Source organism: Rhea pennata, chromosome 20 (genome assembly GCF_028389875.1).
Source record: "Rhea pennata isolate bPtePen1 chromosome 20, bPtePen1.pri, whole genome shotgun sequence".
Taxonomy (NCBI): domain Eukaryota; kingdom Metazoa; phylum Chordata; class Aves; order Rheiformes; family Rheidae; genus Rhea; species Rhea pennata.
The window spans coordinates 4,341,198-4,365,163 of NC_084682.1; the positions used below are offsets into that span (position 1 = coordinate 4,341,198).

Consider the following 23,966-nt stretch of genomic DNA (forward strand, 5'->3'; position numbering starts at 1 on the left):
ACCGTAAAAATAGAGATTTTTTTCTCTTAGCAAGTTATATTTCAAATTCCGTCATACGGATTTTGAACTAAAAACTGAAAAAGCTTCACAAAGGCAATAAGAATTCCACATTCAGATAATGAAAATAAACAAAAGGGAACTAGACAGCAACATAAACTGCTTCAGGAAGTCCATGCTATATTTACACAGAGTACGGAAAGTTTCTGTTGTATACAATAAACCTCCACATCTCCTCAGCAAGAGTGATAGACCTGACAGAGCTCACTTGCTGCAGGCTCTGCTTCTCCAAATTGCTGTGTGCAACAGACCTTCTTCTACCAAGTTACCTAAGCAGCTTTATGGGTTGTAAGTGTTACAGTGCCTACCTGCCAAATGTAGCTTTATTGTGCTGTTGTTCTGCCTGCTTTTCAGTCCCTTGCGTTGAGTGGAAATGCATGAAATCCCTTGGGTCAGTGATGTCTTTAGGTTGCAAAGGGGCATCTACTGATCCCTGGCGACTAGCCAGGGCTAGCAAGTTTGAGGATGCTTGAGTTTTAGGTATTTTGAAAGGAGCTGTTGCCTTAAAGAATCAAAGACCAAGAACACACCAAAAACAAGGTTAGCATCCCAAAATATTCTTGGAAATAGTTTCAGGCAATGTGTTACCATTTCACATTTTATGAACAGTGCATAACTTAACAAACCTTAGTAGGAGAGCCAATGATTGTTGGTAATGGAGTTTTGAACAGCCAGTCTGAACTCCGAGGTGACGATCCCATGTGTTTGGTAGGCGATGTTCCCAGGCTGCCTGGTCTATTTGGTTGTGGTGAATGGCTATATCCATACCCAGCATAGGATGGGCACACAGGGTCTGAATGTTGCTTTCTGAGCTTCTGTTTGTTTTGATAGATATCTGTGAGAGTAGGAGCACTCTGCAACCTAGCTCCCATCAAAAGTGACTGAGGAGACTGAGACGGTGGTATTGGGGAACCTGGAGGGACAACAACAAAGAAAAATTCTACTTGCGGTGCTTGGAAACATATCAATGAAACGCAAAATGTTAGAGACTGATGGTAATCTGAAAGGAGATAGGACTCGATCATCTGGCTAAAAGGCAAAGAGAATGCATGAATGCATTTACCTTTTTTTTTTTTTTTTTTTTTTTTGGACTACATACATCAGTCAGATGACGCACGTGCTCAAGCTGCCAAGAGGCAAGATTTCAGGGTGACAGCTGTACTGGCAGCCACAGTACCTTTGGCAGGCTGCACCAAGGCAAATAAAGTGGTTGGATTCAGCAGGAACGGCATAAGCAATATGTAAGTTTCAAGTGCAGCAGCCAAGACTCTAGGTTGAACAGAAATTCTCAAGTACTGGAATTATATTATTGCAAATAGCATGTAGCAAATAGCATGTAGCAGCTTTGCGTGCTACATAATGTCATGAAATGACTCGGTTCACAGCCGCAAAAGGCAGCTCATCTCATGGTTCTGCAAAAAAAGAAAAGAAAAAAGATACTAAAAGAACCATATTATTCAGAGGAAAAGTTTCAGGAGCTTTACTTTGGGCAGTCATTCATTTTTCCCCACTGCTAAAAGGACTACTTCTCAAAAGCTCATTATGTAAAAAGTAAGTCCCAGCTGCAGCATGTGTAAAGTTTCTCCTGAAGCAAATAGAAACAAGAGAGCTATAAACAGACATTTAAACAGTGGTCTTTGGGGAGATTTCCTACAAACATCTCATGTGCTAAGGAGTGCCATTCCCCTTTCAATATAAGGAACCTGAAATTTGATTAAACTGTCTCTTTCTTGTGCTATTCTTGTTTTCATCATGAGAAAACGTATAAATTTACGAACAGCGGTTAAGATCACTAACAGTGGTTAACATCAGCTTTATAGTCAAAACTTCCCAGATGAAACATCCATCTTTGGAACCTCCAAGAACAGACATTGAAATGATGACAATTACACTTATCCTTTAGAAAATGGCAAAATTTAGAACGAATCATATTAAGTAATTTTTCGTGTGCTGCACTGTAAATTAACACGCAAGATTCTTAAGTGCTGGCCAAGGCGATCTTTGAGATTGGCTCCATTTCATAAACGCGTGTTTGAAAAACTACTTCAAACACTGCCTTGCAGTATGCTCAGTAAAGTGCCTCGCTGTTAAGCCACATCTTTCATCAACCTTTTTAAGCTTGTGATTTTAGTAGTTAAATTTTGAATATCAGCTACTTCATCTTGATTTCACTCTAGTCCATTAAACAATGTATTTTGGAATCACCTTTCTGCCCACAGATCCAGCAGAGTGCTCAAGTCTGTTTCTCACTGAAAGTCTTGGCTGGGAATTCCTTGTTTGAAATCCCTCTGTTCCTCTGTCTATAGCACTGAAACTCATCACCTGTTGCTTCAGAAATGAGTTTTAAATCCCTTTGGTTGCTCTTGTAGTGTCACAACCATCACAGGGAAGGCTTCTGAATTCAAAGTTTCTCCTCTGCTGCCACTGGCAGCAAAAGCAACTCAGTTGGTTGAGATGCTGCATCTTCAGTCCCCAGGAAATCTCAGTACAGATGACCTCACTTCACCCAGAAGCACAGACAGCTTCCCAGACACATTTACATGCTTAGAAACAGACATGCTGCGGTATTTTACAAACAGAATACCACCACAATCACTTGAAATTAAGAAATAATACAAGTCAAATTGGAAAAGAATGTAGGAAGATGATGAAGCAGCGAAACATTAAGTACTCTTAAAACCAGAAAAACAAAACTGTAGTATGTTGCAAGTGAGTTTACTGCTGGCAAAGCCCACTAAATCAACAACTCTACAAGACTGCACCCCCCTAAAAAAAAGATGCAACAAAAATATTCTTCATATTCTCATTTTCCCCTTTTCTTTTTTTAAAAAGAGAAAAGAAAATTTCATATCTGATGATTCAGTCATCTGCTTGTCTTCTGCTGAAGCTGCTAGTAGTATGGCAGTAATGATTGCAATTTGAGACATGCTATAGGACTTATTTCATATGAATGAAACAATTTCAGGATATTAGAAATATATAAGTACTCCAAGAACTGAAGGTTCTATCATCTCCAGCTGATTTTGGGAAGTGTTTAAAACATGGAGGGGGGGGGCAGGGGAAGAAGGGCAGAAATCACACTGCAAGTTCAGCATCATCTCTTAGAATGTAAAAAAATATTTTAGATAAAAATCTTTCACTTAAGCTGGGGGTAGAGCAGAACAACAACGTGCTAAGTTGCACATTCTTTTGTCCTACCTGTCTGATGTTACAGAACTATTCCGCCTTACAGGGTTCTCAAAACATCTTGAAGTCCTTCTGTTCTCTCTGATCACTGCTTTTTCTGCTGGCATGCCCCAAAAATTTATGATTGGCAAAGCTTACTGAATGCTTAGCAGTATTGACATCAGATCCCAGTCAATTTCCAAAGGGAATGACAAAAACATGTTACATGCTGAACACTGGCAGATCTTCCTCCCTTTTCTGAGCACCAGTATGACGGACGGGAAGTATGCTACTACCATTCATTATCATCTATCCGCTTCCACTCCTGTTTGGTGATTTGAGGGGAAACATTATCAGAGTTCCTTTTTAATCTTGACAAAAAGAAACTACGGTATCCCTCATTGTCTAGGGAATTAACTATGGGAAAAAGAGTCTTGAGATAGCCAGAATCAGGCTAAATTTTTACAACACATCAGTTCATCACTTATCCAGTGTATCCTATTAACTCATATTAATGTAGAGCTGACCCTCCTCCTCCTTCACAAAATCCAGTAGAAGCTGTATCAAAATAGTACTGGTTACATTGTCTGAAGTCACTCACCTGAAAAATTTCTACTCCTTGATTCGTGTCCTTGAAGCTGTCCGCAACAACAGTGTCCGAGCTGCTCAGGTATGGTTCCAACTATGCAAACAAAATCAAAACACAAATTTACACTTTATGTTTCACCTACAAAGGAAAGCAAAGCAAAACAAAACTCATTTTGTTTACTTTTGCCAGTCATATAACAGAAATGATTTCTGCAAACATGATCTGGCTGGGCAGATTTCAGTTTAAGATAATTTTGAGCACAGATTACTGTCCCAAATCACTGTTGCAGATACACCTCCAGTAATTACCAAGAATTTATGGGCTCACCTAGTGGTGAAGGAGAATACGGTCTTGAAGATCCTGTGGATAACCTGCGCCCAACACCCTGTGCAGTGTCTGCTGGTATTGGAGAACAGGAGCCCATCTTCACAAAGCCCATTGGGCTAGTATTTGAGCGTCTCACAACTGCAGCTCTAACAAGGTGAAAAGAAAGGTTACACACACCATAAAGTAACTGTGGTTCTTCAGGATAAGCTTCAGAATCCTCTAAAGCATGTAATAATCAATTAAACACTGAATTTTAATAAACTAATAAGGTAAACCTTCCACACTGAAAAAAACCAACATTTAATTCCATTTGTTCATACTGGGATTTTAACTTTTAATGCCATAATAGTTTGCTTAACTGGAGAAATTTAGAACAGATATCCCTTAGTACACGAATTCCTACTCTTCAGACAAGCCAATCAAATTTGTAATTTCACAACAGAGTGAAATACAATGCTGCAAACACCAGTTTTTGTGGTAGGAAAAGGAAGGAACTTATAACAAAAAGATATGACAAAAGGTTTCTAAGGACTTGACCTGGCATACAGGTCACAAATTTAGAGAGGATTACTCAAAAGAAAGATCCTTCCCACATGCAGCAACAGTTATAAAATCAAAGATCCTGAAAAACCCAAAGAATCATTCTATTTTTTAAAGATCACCACTTTTAGGTAGTCTGTTTCTTTGACTTTCATCCTCCCAATCCTGTCTGTCTTATGGTCTATAGCAAGAGCATCACACTGAGGCTTTGCATTGAGACAAATTGGTTAACCAGCACACCAAAAAGTGTTCCTTGATATTCTATGGAACAACGCATTCATCTCATCACTAATGTGTGAAAACAAAATGTAACTTATTACTGACATTCTAGTTCAAGATGTAATGCCACAAAATTCACAACAAGGAATAAAAAAGCAAGACTTGATCTTTTACCTTCTTGGTAACATTTGAGTGAAAGAACATGCATATTCGTCAATAGAGAAAAATTCCAACCACCCACCCAATGATCTTACTACAGATTCTGAGGGACTATTACTTGTTATTGTTAAAATGTCTCTAGCACAGTCTTGTGAAGAAAAACATGACATCAACAAGAAAGCATGGACATCTGTCAGGACACAAACACAAACTCGAACCAAGGAGTCAAAGCTCACCTTGGTGATCCGTGGGGATTTGACACAGGGCTGGCAGTGGAGGAGAGGTTCTGCTCAATACGCTGGTAATTCCGTAGCTGAGTGGGAACTGGAATAGGTGCCGTTTCACTGCGGGGCGATACTGAAGGCTGACAATGCCTGAAGTTGGAAGGCATTGAGAAAGGAGATGAATACAGGTAGGTAGCTCTTTCTGTAAACTGTACCATTGTCTAAATTCCAAGAAAAATCTGAGAAGCAGGTAAATAAACTAATTCTGTACTTCCTGCACGCAGTATAACCTTAGCTTGTCCAAATCTAGCTGTAACACTTCACAGAGAAAGACAAAGAACCACTTCTAACTAACCAGCTTTCTTACACTGACTAGTATCAGACTGAGCTGAGAGGGCAGTACCAGCTGAAGCCGTCTGTCATGCATCACCGCAATCCGCCAATCCCTGGGACTTCCTGCCTGTCAGCCTGCTCTGTTTATCACATTTCAAAATAGCATTCTAGGAAAACCCACCGCGTTAAGAACAGGAAGTTCAGCAGCGAGGCTGGAATGTGTACAAAAGCCACTAAAGCACAGTCAGAGATATCCTAAGAGACACAGTGAACTTACGAAAAGAAAACATGTTATGTAACCAACTCCTGACAAAGTGACCAAAACCACACACCTGAACATTAATCCGCAGACCTCAACTGCAGATTAGCATTACCCAAGTTCAGCTCAGTGCCAGTGACCTGGCTTACCTCCGTGTTCCAGCTGATAAGAGAAATCAAACCATTGCAACGTAATCAGTTATCAACACTTTTAAAAGAATATGGAACTATGCTGAAATAATTGCAAACTAAAGGGCTTTTTGGAAAACAATCAGCTTAGTATGTGGTCCTTTATTTCCATCTCTTCAGAGAATGGAAAGGCAAAGAAGGGAAATTATTAGAAGAAATGTGAATAAAAAAAGTTCCACCACTCTTGTCATAAGCTCTAGAAAAAAAGTACTTACAGCACTCACTGTTTGGCTACTGTTGAACACAAATCTGGATTTCTGATTCTATTTGTCCCATTCCCTTTATTATGACTAGGAATGAAATACTACTTGCTAATACGCATAGTCTTTCCCCAGCAAAAGGAAGAAGTTTGTCCTTTCACTGTCACCTAGTTACTAGATACTACCGAAAAATATGGAAGTCAGCTTGAATAGACCTGAATAAACCCGTACTGACGTTCTTTAGCAGCCTCATCAGTTTTACCGAATTCAAACTCATACTTGCAAAGTTCCTCAGCTGTGCGTTAAGGAAGTCCTAAGCCTGGCATACCACAGTGGCCAGCCTGGAGAAGACAGAACAAATCTGTAGCTGTGGCCGCACGGTAGGAGGAAGGCCTGAAAGCATCCATGCAAAGAGAAGGCCTCAACAAGCGAAACCCCCGCAAACGCAGCGGGCAGCCTGCGAGGATTAACGCGCCAAGCCGAGGCGGCGCAGGGAGGCTCCGCAGCCCGACCTCCCGCAGAGGAGAAGCGGCAGCACCTGCAACAGTGCCACTGCGGTGGGTATGGAGGTGATTTTTATAGGGCTTAGCCTGTGAAATGGCTTCCCCTGCTCTCACACAGCTTTGCAGGTAGATTTGAGCAGGCCTTGTGTGCTGTGAGCTAGCTGGAAGCAGCAATGCTGTGTTAGCATGGTGCCGCGGTGAGACAGTACTTGGTCTTCCTTCCATCAGGGCTCCCCAGCTCAGGCCCAGAGTGCTCTGATCAGTCATCTTCTAGTCTGATGTGGTTTGTAACTGATTAGAGAAAGATGCTCTATAGACATGTGCAGAGTTATGGGCAAATCCCATTTCTGTGGGATCTAGAGAGCAAAATAACTATCTAACCACATAAGAATGAACTGCCTCCACCTATTTTGCCTGTTCTGACCAGAGCCTGAGAAGTGTCACAGCCTCTTGCACTTGCCATAAAGTAATGTAACTGTGGGTACAATTCATCATTTGATGAACTAATCAGAAAAACTCACTGTTTTATAGCGAATAAGGACTTTTTTTTGAAAACCACCCACTATGAAATAACATTTCTCAGCCTGAAAAAAGAACAAAAGCAGCATCCTGTAGAATCAGATACACACTCTGCTTCCTTCAGACCATGTCTGAAGCAGCCAGTTAGTCACCAGATTTGCTCAATCAATAACCAGATCAAACTATTACAATACTGAAAGTATGAACACAGGGCACTTGTTTCTAATCACACAACCATTTAACTCTTATCTTGCTACTGTACAAAGAACACAGCTATATTTTTATAAAATTCTAAAAACTGTCTATAACAACTTAAAATAGGAAATTATAAGGTATTTATAAAAATTTGGACATGGACATTCTAGAGCAAACAGGTCTTTAAAAGCCAAACCATCCACATTATCTGCCCTTAAAGCTAAGGCTAATGCTTTCTTAATAGACCATGTCAGCAAATTACACAAACTGCTTTTTTGATCAGCATGAAGTAGCAAACTTCTCTTAGGACAAGCATTTCTAAACAAATTATGCTGACTCACAGTTCTGTAATAGTAGCATAAGCCGAAAATACAGCCAACATCACACTTATTCCCCCTTTGGCCATTCATCCTCTTTTTATTTTGTCCTGAAAACAGTAAGAAATGCATTATTTGGTCAAATGACAAATGTAACCCTCCTGTTTAGATATTAAATGAATAGTTAAACGTTGTGCTTTACATTTTCCAGTAAAGAAAAGTTCCTAGGTAGCACTGATGAATACCAATTTTATTTCAAACCACTGGAAACTGTCTCCATCCACACAAAAGAAAGGGACCTTATTAACAGCCCTGCTGATGGAAAAGCTGCAATACACACCCACTTTATCATGTGGTTTCTTTGGTATTTTGTGAGACAAAAATGCCACATTAATGGTAACAGCTTCTAGAGAGCTCACACCCAATTACCAAACACAAGACAATCCAGCCACAAGACACACATCCATAGGAAACTCGGTATTGTAAGTTCCTCTTCTCACACAACTTCTGAAAATGTATACTGTATTCAACATCTTGACTCGCTAAATGAAAAACATGCTGTATTTCATAACACCAAAGGGACAGACCAGTTCTCTCTCTGAAGTTTCTGCTTTTCATCAGTTCAAAATTTAAACAAAAGAACACTCTATATACAAAAGAATACTCTGCTTCAAGGAAATCCTTTTGGGATGCATCTGAGCTGGAAGTTAGCTACACAACCATCAGCCCCTACAACACATTAAGTGTAGACAGAAAGCCTGGAACGATATCCTAGTTTCTATTTCAATTCACTTTTCAGTAGTCATTCACAATAAAGATACAAATATAGAAGGGAACCTTTTAAAAAGAGAGGAAGTAAGCCTTCATCACACACCTGTTAGCTGTACCAGAAGCAGTACTTCGAGATGAGGCTGAGGATGGTTTCTGTACAGTTCCTGAGCTTCCAGAAATAGTTAATGGTGACTGCCTGTGAAAACAAGAAACACTGTCAAAAATTCTCATACAAGAAAGAGTATTTGCTTTCCAACAAAACTTTCTGAATTCAAGCTGTTTACACATTCATATTAAATTCAATTTGGCATACTAATCTTTAAGAAAGTCCACACACAGCAATGTAAACCCATCACTGCCAAACACCCAGCAACCCCTTCTAAAGCTGCAGTATCAGTTTTAGAATATGAGACTTCTTTTGGATAAAGCTCAGCACACCTACCCTCCACACATCAAGAACTCGCTCGAAGCCCGCCTGCCAGCTGCTCCCAATGGCATATCATCTACAACAAGCAGAAGAACACATTGAAAATCCACATCACAGTAGTATCTCAGAAAATATCTCCAATATTACTGTTGCAGAAATAGCCATTATTAATAAGCTTTTGTAAACACAAAAATTTTCCACAAACTGCTTTGTATATGAAAATACCTCAGATATGACTTACAATAAAAACATAGTCAGAGAAAATAGATCTTTAACAACGGTTTATTCCCTCCTCCCCCCCATACTAACAGTTTTGAAATAAAATCCACTATTTGAGGTTACAAGGTATCAGCATTGGGAAACTTACAATAGTGTATTGCAGAAACACTTCAGAGATCAAGGCACTAATTTATTCAAATATACAACATGAGTTGGTGGCACTATGTGGAAACCAGCTGACTGGCTTCACAACAGCAAGTCAGGTTTGGAAGATGCCATAAAACAACAGCGTGCTAAATCCAAGTCTGTCTACTGTACAAGTCAGATCTGATGCCTAACCTTTCCTGTTAAGCATTTATTGCGTTTTAGCTGCACTGATTTATTATCTAATGTTCTACAGCATGGACTGTTCAGTTAGTCCAGAGGTCACAATGTGTCTGCCTCCACTGAGAGATTCCTCGGGTTTCTTATCAGCCATTGTTTACTTTTTGTTCATTTTTTTTCTTGTGACAGAACACCAGTGTTTTTCAAATGACTTTGGTATTATTGAACTCTCTGCCTGCATCATTGGCATGTCTAGCAACTTAGTAGAAGGTGAAAACATCCCTAGGATGCATAGATACTGGATAGCCGCGCTTCAAAGAGCGATCAAACTGAAAAGTTCTCAGTGTGAATTAAGATACATTTAGAGGAAAAAAGAAAAAGCTAAGCAATAACAGGACATGAAGGCATGCTACAAGTGGAAAAGTTTTAAAATGCAAAATTAAGGAAAGTTCTTCAGATCACTTACATGAGTGATCTGAAGAAATGTTGTGTGGGACAAGAACAAAGTCATCTGTGTCACAAGAGGAGTTCTTGCTACTGGTACTGGCAGAGTCTTTAGACACTTGAAGATAGTTAGGAGGACCCAACGGAGGGGAGGACAAATTTTCTTCTTGAATATGCTGCATGTCTGGCAGAGACTGGAGAAGAGGGAAAAAAGAAAAAAAAAAAAAAAAGTAAAAAGCAGCTGTAAATCCAGTGATTCAGAATGTAGAATTGCTTTTTTTAAAACTATAAATCTTCCAAAATAAGAATCGTCACTAGCTTTTGCACATCCTGTTGAAAAGGATGCAGGGAATTTTGGATTAAGTTTTAAAAGTAAGTTGTATTTGAATGTGGAGACTTCAAATATCAAATAATCTTGTAACGTCAGTTTGGACAGCTCTTTATTAAACTGGCAGTGTATTTTGTTGAGTGCTATTTAATCAATCATTCCTGATGATACAAATGTACCTCTTCTAAAAAACACATTATTCTGATACGAACTGTTGGCTTTCATTTAAAGGACCTTGAACCACAAAGGCCAGTTTAAGAATTATCTGTACCATTCATCATGCTGCAAGCCATATTAGCAGACATAAAGATTTGTTACTCTAATATTTGATTTTTTTTAAAACAAATAAAAAACAAGAACCCCTACAAAACACAAGGAGAAAGAGAAGACTAAAATGTTCTATCAAAGGACAGTAGCATTCCTTGCTCTGCATTCTTTAACATGATAGTTTACACTGTCCTAGAATTGAAAGATTGAAAATTCAGTAACTCTTGCCTAAAACACTACAGAAAATATTTTCGAGAGACTGTTGTGAAAGAAACAGAGAACTTACCGGAGGAGAAGCAAAACGACACGAAGGAGAACTACCACAGGAACTGCCAGAGACTGAGCCTGTGTATGTGGGCACTGGTACAGGACAAGCTGGAAGAAGAAAATCCAGGAGGAAAGGAACAATGGAATTGAACATTCTGAAAGGCTGAATTTCAAACAAATTCACTTCCTCACTGATTTGCTTTCATAAACTCTTATACAGCTTATAATCACAGCACATTCTTAAACATACCAAGGTTTTTAGTTTAAACATCAAAGGAACTGGTAAATAAGTATCACATTTCAGGACATCATAAAACAAAAGGATTCAACTCTTTTAGGCTTACAACAGAGCATAATGGTCAAACTCAGGAAAATGTCTCAAAATACTCACTGATATTGGCAGGTTTCCGCTCCTCCCCAACATTTGCCATTTATATAAGCAAGTGAAAAAACAAAACTACTTACACTTTTTGACTGTTGAAACCTGATCCAGGAAAGGGTGGTTGAAAAATGCTTCTGTAGAACAAGAAACAATAACTAACATGAGTTAACGTACAGACGACATGGAACTTGAAGCCTATATTGCAGATGATAAATCATTGCTTTTCCTGAATCAGTATTTCATTGCCAGAAGGTGAAGGACTTAAAAGACTAAAACCTTTCTTTATGTTACATGTTGCAACAGCATTTGGAAAGGAAACGCAATCAACTGAATAACTTCAAAGCAAGAGCCAGCAAGGTAAACCAAATTGGATTATTAAAGGACATCATATGACTGGGTTTAAGGATCATGTACAGTAGAAGCCTTCTTCTAGTCATCATAAAATTAGGTTCTCTATATTCAATATGGCTTAGTTCAGTTCTACTTTGTTTTTCAAAATAATGAGTATCTTTTACTTCAAACACTAAATATTTCCACTTCGACAGTGCCAGTATTTTCCCCCAAGGACTGATGTTAACTTATTTTTGAATTGGTTAATGCTGCTCCTTAGGTGGCCAAAGATCAAAACAGAGCAGCAGCAATTCTCCTTCCTTCTTCCCAACAGCAAAACATTGCCCGGGCAGATGCTTCACAGTTTAGGGCAGAATTACATAAATTTTCTTTAACAGCTTGTTCAGTTAACTTGTTACTGTTTCAACAACGGAAGCATTTCTTTTGTTTGTAATTGGGTACACAGAGATGCACTTAATTGACTTAGTGCATCCAGCTGGCTAACAGTTTGTATGGCGGATTTCATTCTGCAAGAAGAGACTTTCAGCTAACTAGGGAAAATTGAGGGATGGTGGAAGCTAGCTGCAGAGCTTTGTGAACTATAATGTTCTAGCAGTTGAGGAAAAACAATACTGTTCATTGGACCTAAGCAAATAACAAGAAAAAAAATGAAGCAGAGGCCTGCAGTCTCTCTTCCTTCAACACTTTCTTCAATGACCTGATAAGGAAGAGAAGCTAGCTGTAATGCACGAACTGTATAATGATTAACTTTAATAGGAGGATCAGGTGTTCTCGAGCTTTTGTACAACACCTGCTGTTCTACTTTATATTGCTACAAGATCAGCAAGATTTCCAGTGCTATTTTTACTTTAACAACAAGCAACTGTGCTCAGTTATACACTCTCCCTTTCACTCCCTTTGCTAAGCACATTCCAGAGCAGCCCCTTTGAGGCCCTTCAGTGGCTCGGCCAAGGGAAACATGACTTTCATCACTACCAGTCTGCTTTGTATTTTTCTTTCTAAGCACACAGTCCTCCACTACTGTAAAGGATACAGTAAGTTTCCCCTGTTTGAAGAAACTTAAGGATCAGCATACACAAAGAGCAAGGTGAAAGCGATTACTCAAAGTCTGCATTTGTGATATATCAATTCTTCTACACACACAAATTTTCAAATCAACAACTGAATACTGTCACTGTCATATAGGAAATTTCACCCAAATATCTTCAGTTTCTTCTGGATCTGAAGGGCAGCTAAAGTTTCCAAGAAGGGCAACTAAACCAGTTTATTTCAGTCATGTCCACACAAAGAAATCCATGCCTAATTCTCAGAAGAGCAATACCTTGAATTATGCTGCTACTAATATTTTAAATTTCAAATTATTCCCCTAAAATTTGTTTGCCATTTCTTGAGCAAAACATAGTAGAAATTGAGAAGGAAAAAAAAAAGTAATCTGGAAAGTCTTAAGCATCTAGTGAAGAAGCAAAAAGCCTCTGAATCTTCTTATTTCTACAACCTAACAAATATGAAAACTTAGTTTTCTTACCACAAACACACAAGAACCATATGTGATAACCATTTGCATATTTCAGTACCACATCAAATCGCAGCTTGCACGTATAACTAAATAGCAATGTTCCAGTTTCACAAGCAGAAACCAAACTGAGATGTCTCAATTTTTATTGTGACTCACCCTAGGATCTCAGCATCTAAGAGCTTGTAGATTGTGGTAAGGAAAAGCTAGGCCTTTTCTACAAAAAGAGCCTGAAGAGACTCCACAGTTTAAGCTCTTTCATCCCATTCCATAGATTATCATGATAGATTCACCTATCTTGTTGCTAAAACAAACCTCAATATAAAATGCATTGTTATTGATAGAAAGTTAACTTTAGCTAAATTAACTTTAATTAGCTAAAAGTTCAAAATTAACATTTCTCGGGAGCCATGATAAAATCACAACCACCAACAGGGTAGTAATTCAAGCACCTACCACAAATAATATGTCATATAGATGCAAGTAGAAAGAAGTGACCAAGACTTAACTTTTCAGTTATCATATTAAGAAAATGCTGCCTTGATTTACATTAAAAAAAAATACTTTAGTAGGAACAGCTAACAAAAACAGCAGCAACAAAAACTCCCTTCAAAACTGAAGTAACAGACAATCCAGTCAGTACAAAGCACACACAAACCTAAACTCTACTCCTGACTGATTTTGAAGAGGAAATGGTTCTAGCCATTCTGAATGAGTCAATGGTACTGATTTGACAGTCTTGTAATCTGAAGAGGATAGAATATAATGTTCTGCAATCAAAGATCTCCAGTGAAAGAGGAAAAGCCAAACAGCAGTAAACTGGAGCCAAACAACTCCACTTTTGTTAAGGGACTGCCAGCCTAGCATGCACTAGGCTTAGCATCCCAACTAATCAAAACGCAGCCCCCTAAGCAGGGATTGCAGTAATCGAATAGCATGCTAACTTTAGTCAAGGTACAGTAAAGATGCTGACCAAGTTGCAGGGTAAGTTTCCTCTGGAGTTACACACAGGAAATGTAAAGTGTACACTTGGGGGATACTCTCATTTGTGATGGATGTGAAGCCATGCGTGTTTTCCAAAGACTCAGATTTAAACCTTACTCCTGTTTCAGAGGTTGACTGAGAAGTACCTCCAAAACTGTGGCCTAAAAAAGTTAAACTGACCATAGTTTTCTTGAGAAATATGTTAATCTCCCAGGTCAGATCCTAAGGAGAGAGACTCTTCCATGTGTTGTTTCCAAAGTCTAATAAAGATGGGGAAAACACACATCCCAGCTAATTTATCATACTTTAAGGAGTCCCTCACTGCTTGTTTTCTGTATTAAAATACACGTGTGCCAGGAATGGCAAAAAAAACAAGCCAACAGTTTGGCTGGTTTGGCCAGTTTCCACTGGCCTGTGTGAAATACGTCTGCCTCATTTTCGCTTTTAAGTGAGGTAGCCAGATGTCCACATCACAGAATCAGCAAATTACATAGCATTAAAGTGACCCAGAGATAGGGTTCTTTCCCTCCAGCAATCTCTTTACAAACTGGGGAGGAAATATTCATTCAAAGCAATCAAAGAATTCTGTTTTTCAGGTGCCATACCTCTTCCTGAAAGCAAAAAGCATTTTCCACAGCCATCAAAATAAGATGCTTTGTTTTTTTAAAAAAAAATTTAGAACTCAAACAATTATCAAGATACAACTGTTGTTTCATTGCTTTTTGGCTTAAAAAATAGTGGAAATATTTCACTAAAATACAGAAGTCTTTAAAGCTAGCAATTTCTAAGCACAATAGGAGGAACTCACTTTGGCAAGTATGGACAATTTTGATGTTACATCTATTCCTCATTGCTTTCCTGTACATACACATATAGCTTCCAGGTCAAATTAGACACAAGCAATCTGTGCCATTAAACACTTAAGATATTTGTAATCTTCATGAGAAGATAACAAGGAGTAAACAATTTAAAGCAGCTTCCTAAAGTAGGGTTCTTCCATTATTTTTTATTACATTTCTGCAACCGAAATGACATGAAAATCAGAAATTTTTTCAGGCAGTTGGAAGCCAAAAGAGCATTTAACATAACAAAAAAGACCATGACATGAAATAATATGATGAAGACAGTTGCATCCACTGGAAAATAACCAGAGAGAAAAAGCCCTTTTCCTTAGTCCTTGTGCAAATTGCTACCATACCTCTGCTGGGCAGAGATAAAACCTCAGCTTGGCAGAGCAAGGTTTTAGTTGAAGACATTCCCCAATGGTTACAGACATGCAGATACTGGAAGAGAAATGCTATAGCGTACGATCCTGTAATGTCACTACTGTTTCTTATGTTTCTAGTCATTAACTTTCCAAATGCTTACAAGTACACAATGATTACAAAAATGTTGTTTCTTGGAAACTACGAGTTGCATGTGGGGCATTTGAACTTTACAATCTTGTGTCAAGGAGTAGGTGTTCCACATCAACTGCTTTTGGACTTGAATAGAACACAGAAGGAAACAGAAAATTTAAAAACGAGTTATCCTGTCTCCATAACATTCAGTTACCACCACCTTTCTCCATGAACTAACACTGGGGAAGGAAAAAAGCACTTGGAAGAAGTGAACCCATCTACATTTCACAACTCAACCACAATCAAAGTCATACTTTACATATACCACTTACTGACTGACAGCGGTTACCTAATAGGGTTTTTTTGGCTACTCTATCTCCTTCACGACAACAGGAAAGAAAAGAAAGATTTCACTTTGTGTAATTGGCTGAAGACAAAGTCAAGACAGTTATTCTGGCTGCATAACAACAAAAATCAAGAGAGAAAAACGAAAGTTACATACCAAAGTCCATCCTATCTTTTTGGTTTCTTTGAAGCAAACCCAACAGCAGGTCAGCCAGATAAGCTGATGTTTCCCTAGGAATACTGCACACAGAAGGAAGCAAAACATAAATTACATTTCTATTAACTACCCAGGAAGTCAACATTCTGTCATGTCCCCAAGTCTTCACTACACACACTCAACAGCCTTAAGACACTTTCAACTCAGCAAGGTAGAACAAAGGCAAAATGCAACATGAGCCACAGATATTGTAATCTTCCCTGTCAAGTAAGTGACATCAAGAATTTTTATCAATCCCAGGCACTCCCAAAGATGAAAAGAAGTGTTAACAAACATAAATGAAGGAAAGGTCATTGTGACATACCTAGGAATCAAATTCCTGTTCTTTTCATAAAACATTCTCAAGTCTTGAGGACTATTGGCCTGTCAAATAAAAATGAACATTAACTAAAGCTCAGTTTAAGGCAGAAAATAGCTTTCTTATCTATGCACACACAAACAGGAGGTTTTTGCAGAAGGGCATGAAGGAGAAAAATTCAAGCACAGCAGTGACTTCAGTTCTGAATATCCTTATACATTTGCTCAGGAATAAACACACTGATCTAACAAAGACTTAATTCTGAACAACCTCTGCTTTGGTATCCTCAAGCCACCTGGCCTTTGAAGCACTGATACTACATTTGGGGCATCACTCCTTACTTCTGCTTTCATCACTAGAAGGAAATGCTGAAAGAATTTCCATGACAATATAAATAGCAATAGAAAGAGCAAAGGCAAAATAAAGCATTACCTGAAAAGGTGGTTTTCCAACAAGACACTGATAAATCACAGTTCCTATGCTCCACAGGTCTGCTTTAGCATCGTAGTGTTGAGACATAATCACTTCAGGGGCCTGAAATTACAGAAGAATCTCAGAAGGTAAAACAAAAAAACCCAAAGCCATAGAAGTACAAATTACACAGTTTGTCTGTCACATCAACTTCAGAGCAGTATTAAGAGACCAATTTGTTGAAAAGAGTAAATATTTTAAGGTAAAAGTAACATTTTAGTCTGCATCATTATACAAATTCAAAGGCAACAACTGTATTATATTATCTAAAATGAAAGCTATGTTTTAGAAACATAGGCTGGAAATGTTGATGTTCTAAAGAAACAGACTAACAATTTGCATGTATGGAAATAATAGGTAGGTGTTACTTGATTAATGCAGTCCAATTTGTGGGCAAATAACCAAGCTCTTCACAAGCAACACCATTATCACCATTTTACAGGTGGGAACACCAAGACAAAGGAAAGTGAAATGATTTTCCTATGACCATACAGCAGGTTAGTGGCAGTGCCAAACAGCTCAAAAAATTAAAAGTGATTAACTCTAAATTGTTTAAAAAACACAAACAAAAAACCACTCATGTGTGAGAGAATACATTAAATAACTGGAATGGAAACATCAAATCATTTTCTAGTATAAAGGATCTTCTAGCTTGTATTCCATCATCTTCTACTTCTCTAGAAAATGGAAAAAGGACAAAGCCTATTTCAGGGAAAAAAAAAAAGAAAATAAAAAGAAGCTTGTATAGGGTAATTAACTACTTTATGAGCCAAAAAATCGATCCTGAAATGTATCACCTATTTTGCTACGATTTTTCTTCCCTATAGTGCTAAGGAACATTCAATTTCTCTCTCATTCTTTTCCATTTTAACAATTGTGATCTCCAAAGAACAAGTCAATAGATGCTAGTAAAAATTCGGAAACGTGAACTGCATGCCACTCCTAATACTTCTGAAGCAACAACAGGCATTTGCCCTCTGCAAACAGTAAATTATTTCATTCTGGTAACAGAATGCTTTAGATAAGCAACATAATCTGAAAAATAATGTTACTTACCATATACATAGGGGAACCACATAGAGTTGCAGCCATCATGTTGCTATGCAGATAACGAGCAAAACCAAAGTCAGCTATATAAAGAAACACATTTGTCAATGACAAGAAAGATAATTTTCTACTTTTTACAGTCTAGAAATGATCTTTTATTGAAATCTGATATAATTGCCAGTCAGAGAGAAAAAAGGTATAATATATAGCTAACTTTATGGAATAGCAAAAATCTGTGTTATACACTGAAAGAATGCATCATCTTCCAAACAGCAAGCCAAGAAACAGCAGTGGCATAATTTGTACAAGCTGCCACTCAGCCAGCTCTCCAGCTGCAGAGTATGCTGTCTGGCGTCAGCAGGAAAGGATTACAGCCAGTGGCTAAATATAAATGGTTCATTAAGAGTGATGAATATAATCTGCTTCAGTTAAATCACACCAGGTAAAAGTTTAAGAAATGAAGTTTTCAGATGCCTGAATTTTCACACAGGCAATAGGATCTGAAACTATCAGGTAAGGAAAGTAAAAGAGGAAGTTTTGTCTCATATAGACCATGGAGGAATCACTCCAAAAGATGGAGTGATTTTGTTGAAATAGACCTCAAATCTTGCACAAGCACACAAAGAACCTGTTAAAAGTGAGGTCTTTTTCAACGGGCACTTAACAGACAGAGCAATGAGAGATCAAAATTCCTGAAGTTTAAGAGGAGAAGCTTGGTAGTATTCTGAACAGCTGATATCTCTTCCCAGTTACAATGCCAAATCTCCTTCTCCCCAAAATAGGTCATAACCTACATTTCTAAACCTTTCAAGAAACCCATGGGGGTGGGGGTCATCTGGAACTGACTGACATCTCATGCATACTTTTTTGAAATGTGCTGAAGGACAAAGTCTCAAAAATTACAGATTTAGATCCAATTAAAATATTAGAAAGATCAGCTTGATAGGGTTTTTATTCCTGCAGATTTAATCAAAAAGGTCTTTATGACTCAAGTTTCTTTATACTGAAAAACTGCATTGCAGCATAAAGCTCATTCTTCTGGTCTTACTGTCTGATTTGCATCAGTTTAATACACAGAATCAACTCCATAGCCACTACATCCTCTATGCTTTAACTACTTTTGAGTACTGAAACAACCAATGGTGATGATTTACCTTTAGATGTGAAAAGCATATTTACCTATTTTGATGCGTATGCCACTGACACTTGACTTCCTACGACTTGCGTAAGACAACAAAATGTTCTGTGGTTTAAGATCTCTATGAATGATTCCTTTACTGTGCAGAATACGCATAGCTGCTGCAATCTGCTGAAGGAACACTCGGATGGTATCTTCACTAAGAGTTCCTTTAGCTGAAAGGAATATATACATTAGCAGAGATGAGAAAATAAATATTATCTTTAGACAAAAAGCAATACACTTCACAGTAATCAACAGCGAAAACAACGAAGACAATCAAATCATAGTGAGATCTATTCAAAACAATTCTGTTTCCCATATTTTTCTATAAATGTATACTCTAATTGTATATTTATCTCCATAGTTTTACCCTAGTTTCAGTACTCTAAATAATCTGTTTTTACAATAGTTCATTCAATTCAGTAGCATAATTATTGTAAAACTTCCCGATTACCATATAATTTTAAGTCCTCTAAGAAGGCAAAGAACCACAGAAGTCATGAAAATAAAACTCCACAATTTATAGTATTAACAGTATGTATGATCATGTTACAACCTGAAACTTCAAATCTGTTTTTTCTTTAAAAAAGTTGTGTGGATGCAAATAACCACTCTGATCACAGATTTCATCCATGATAAAACACATTGTAGTTTTTCCTTTCAGAATGTATTTTTGAAAGTCTCTTCAGAATATATTAGCTCGATTCTGCAGTCTGAAAAAGTACTAAACACAGGTGCTGGATTACACCATATGAGTCTTTCCAAGATTTTAATGGGAGGTGAATTAAGCTTTTAATATACACAGTTACCATAACAATAGCTGTTCACAAAAAGACTCATTCAACATACTGTAGACGTAAAGGCAAAGAGAAAAATAAAAATGTTCACCAGAAAAATAGGAAGATTAAAATAATCTGCTCAAAATTTTAAGAAGAATCAACTTGCCATGATTCTGTAACTTCTGCCTTCACTTTGGGTAGAGCCATGCTAAAAGGTGAAATCTCTATTGAGCCCAAAACTCCTCTTAGTACAAAAGCCCCATCATATAAGTAATTCAATATATTTTTAAGGTCACATCTTGGAAAAGAAAGCAGGTATAATCAGGAGACAGGGAACAGCATCCAAAACTATGATTTTAAATACAGGAACTAAACAACTTTTTCACTATGCTACTTCTGGTAGATAACTCTTTTCTCTTATACACAAATAAGGGAACATTACAGTCAAGAAGCAGTGACAAAAACATTTTCTGCCTACACATTATTTTATTCACTTTTATGCTTCATTTGTGGGGTTTATTTTTAATTACAAAGCGATATTTAAAATAACTTAGAATTATTTTTAAACAAATGCAAAATCTTATTTCTTCTTGCAGTATAAAAATTTGTTTTTCAAGTTCCTGGAGTCATACATAAAATGCAAACAGCACTCCGCTGATGACCTTGACTAGAGACAGGATACAACACTAAACAGTGGTCTGTCCCTGTACAAGACTTTTCCCCATTAGTTTGAAGAAAACCACTGGAAAGGCTATACAAGAGAGACAAGTGACAGCAGTGCAGCTCTTCAAAAGAAATGGGCTTTTTTCCCCCCCTAAAAGAAAGCAGAGCAACCAGCAAAAAAATTGATGTATGCTCAAAGCAAGGGATGTGATACAACCTAAAACCTGCAATGTGTAATTCTGCCATTTACAATTGGAGCTTTGGTATTTTGAAGCAGTTGTCTACCCAGCCTTCCTAGTGCTAAGACCAAAGAGGCATCACAAAACGTGATCAAATATCCTGAAAATTAACTGGAATATGCCCAGAAAGTTTTGACATACAAGAGTGTACTTTCTTTCCAAATTACGCCTTTGGAAAGGAAGAAAAGGAAGAAGGATAGTTCCAGTTCCACTACATACCCGCACATCTCTGTATAATGGGAAACAACCTTACTTTATGTGAACGCAGTGTCCCTAGCATTTGTTCAAAACTGTTCTTATAAAGCAGCTAATGTAGAACTGATTAATGAATTCAATGAATCTTATAATGAGGGTACTCTAAGATCACAATGGGTGAAAAAACATTATAGAATTATAGCCATTCCACACATAGGAAAATAAAAGCATTCAAAGCGCAAGCAAGATCTCAGAAAAATACTGATGGATTACATAACTACAGACTATAAACATGTGATGCAACAGCTTCCTAACAGGGATATATAGTAATCAATTACCTTGTAAGTAATCTGCCAAATCCCCACCATTGCAGTACTGTTAAGAAAAAAAGTTTTTACTCAAAACACAAGCACTGAAATACATGAGAATTTTAACTTTGTAATTTTTAATTAAAATTTGAAGATCCTTTCTAGTTATTTGTCTTAATACTGTTTTGTCAAATATTTATGATTTATTCAAGGTGTAACATTTCATTTATACTTTCAGTTTCAAAAAAAAACTACACTGAATAATTCACTAAAAAAATACTGATGAATTTAGTACTGCATATGAAATCAATGATCCAGTTTTCAGAATTACTTATTTTAGCCACAAAAGAACCTTGACCTGCTGCATACTTTTCTTAAGATATTTGTCCAAAAATCACCTTTTAAAATCAGCCAGAGAGAAATATACATTGACACATACCTCCATTACCAAAAAGACAGAATTAGGCATTTCCTAAAAGAGAAGGAGAACAAGTCCCATTTATGAATATGACAAGACAGAGCCTGGAATACTTGCATTAACCAAGTGTAACACACAGTTTTCAATCAACTGACAGACCTTACATTAAAGGCACTATTCTGATGGTAGCAAATACTAAGTTCCTATAATTAAAAACTGCACATTTTAAAGAGGCATTAATAAATACATAAAAAAAAATTACCAGACAAAATTCTGATCATTGAAGCTATCCCTTCAAAGGGCATCATACAGTAAATAGTATCAGCTTCTGGCGTATTTTGCTCCCTCAGCTTTCAATTGCCTCAGACTAATCTCTCTACTAATATAACCTCTATATTAAGAGCCCCTACTAATCAGCATACCTTTGCTCCCACAGATCACTGAAATGAGTCAGTAATGGGATAGTAATATTTAGTCATAAATACACTGGATACAATTCAAAATTAAAAGCAAGACAAATTCAGCTATGAAAACCAGTTCCCTACAGCAGGAATTCCAAAATGAATGTGCGGAGGAATTTCTTCCCTGTGAGAGTGACGGAGCACTGGACCAGGTTGCCCAGAGAGGTTGTGGAGTCTCCTTGTCTGGAGATATTCAAGGCCCGCCTGGATGCAACCCTTTCTAACGTGCTCTAGGTGACCCTGCTGAGCAGGGAGGTTGGACTAGATGGTCTCCAGAGGTCCCTGCCAACCTTACTGATTCTATGATTATGTTCCTTGCTTCTTGGCAAAACAGCTTTGATTCTGCCATGTGAAAAACTGCAGGTCAATCAGAAATCACAGAGCAGTTTGTTACATGTCTGAAATAAACTTTGGATCCCCCAATGCCCTATTTTGCAGGGTACTTATTTTAACATTCTTGCATATTTTTTTAAATTATCTATCTCAATGAGTCACTGGCAGAAACCCGTCCCTATCATGGACTTAATACCTTACAGCAAAGATATAATTTAATACAGCAGTTCTATTAAGATTTTCTCATGCACCGACCTCTTTTGACCTATTTGCAACTTGCATTTCCTCTTATAACTGAGTAAGAGTTACTGAAAGACATGTCAGCTATAATTCTAGTTATAAATTTTCTACATACTTCATAAAATGCAGTGAAAACTTCTGTGCTTAAACCGGACTGTTACAACAATATTCATCTTTTTATAAACATTTGTTTTGTGTCAGGAAAGAAAGAAGTCTGCCTATAAATACACCAATAATTAACATCAAGTTTTCTACAAAATCTCTTGCATAAAATTTTTCTGCTGTGCCTACAAAGCTGAAGGTGCTCAGAGATTTCAGACAACCTAAAATCATTTCCCCTCTCTAAACTGAGTGGGTAAGAAAGAAAGCAAAGAACACAAAGAAAACTAGAGGGAGAAACAGGCAAACAGATACTACATAGGACGATGTTTTAGTTAAACGGTACACTGATGCAGTTTTCACTTTAAACTGAACTTAAGCACCAGTTGTTTGAGAGTTTGTGGGAAAACATGTTTTTAAGATACTTGAAGAGAGTGAGAAGGCATACCAGACAAGGTCAGGCATGTATCACATTTGGAAGCAGACTTTAGTCAGTCCAACTATATTCTGCAGACTCCTGCCAAAAAAGTCAAGAGACATTGCAGGGCAAAACAAAAGCTGTGAACTTAACCATCTTTCTCAGTGTTCCTTTAAAATCTTAGCACATGTTCAATTTGAGCACACCAGCAAGAACTACCACAACAGAGATCATTTTCAATGGTCCACAGACAGGTCAGTATCAGCTAGGAAACTAAAAACAAAACAAGCAAACAAACTCCACAAGAGCTAACCAATAAAAACACTCCTGTACTTTGACTATAAGCCCAGAGCTGGATACAAAGGTGAATTGTGGGACTCTGATGCCTTCAGCAGATGCTCACCACAGGTCCAAAGTAGGGAAAACCAACTTCCCTGAACATCAACTACAACACAGAGTGCATGGACATCATAACCAATACGAGCAGAACTCTACCAACACATCATAGATACAGATATTCACTGAAGCTTCCAAGTTAGCAAGAATATATATTTAAATAAACATCAACACTAAGTCAAACCAGTTTTGTCTGGCAAAATTCAACAAAAGTGTAAGAAAAACGTGAGGAGGAGAGTCAGAGCAAAATGGCTTCATGAAAAAAGCCTGAAGGGGAAACTCTTAATGAAAAACTGAAGTTCAAACGATGTTATGCTACAAGAATTTAAAAAATAAAGTTTACGAGGGCTTTGAACAGTAAATTCTAAGGTACTGTCAAGCATTACTGCTATTTAAGAGATCTTTATTAAGAAGATACCTAATGCATACACTACAGCAAGAATAAACA

At 37.6% G+C, this 23,966-nt stretch overlaps 1 protein-coding gene across 2 annotated transcripts in view; it reads right to left on the reverse strand.

Annotated features, from left to right (window-relative positions):
• The window catches only part of ULK2 (unc-51 like autophagy activating kinase 2), a 44,044-nt gene that overhangs the window by 8,097 nt on the left and 11,981 nt on the right, over positions 1–23,966 (reverse strand). Inside the window, exons 4-20 of one of the 2 annotated variants that reach the window (XM_062592213.1) lie at positions 21,593–21,625; positions 21,184–21,220; positions 18,969–19,142; positions 17,799–17,872; positions 16,704–16,805; positions 16,278–16,336; positions 15,914–15,996; positions 11,307–11,357; positions 10,861–10,949; positions 10,002–10,173; positions 9,008–9,068; positions 8,669–8,761; positions 5,293–5,430; positions 4,139–4,284; positions 3,824–3,904; positions 684–970; positions 366–559 (exon numbers count right to left, since the gene is read on the reverse strand). In XM_062592213.1, the coding sequence (XP_062448197.1) occupies positions 366–559; positions 684–970; positions 3,824–3,904; positions 4,139–4,284; positions 5,293–5,430; positions 8,669–8,761; positions 9,008–9,068; positions 10,002–10,173; positions 10,861–10,949; positions 11,307–11,357; positions 15,914–15,996; positions 16,278–16,336; positions 16,704–16,805; positions 17,799–17,872; positions 18,969–19,142; positions 21,184–21,220; positions 21,593–21,625 (1,874 nt within the window). The remainder of the gene's footprint in view (positions 1–365; positions 560–683; positions 971–3,823; positions 3,905–4,138; positions 4,285–5,292; positions 5,431–8,668; positions 8,762–9,007; positions 9,069–10,001; positions 10,174–10,860; positions 10,950–11,306; positions 11,358–15,913; positions 15,997–16,277; positions 16,337–16,703; positions 16,806–17,798; positions 17,873–18,968; positions 19,143–21,183; positions 21,221–21,592; positions 21,626–23,966) is intronic. The other variant, XM_062592214.1, reaches the window with a different exon arrangement.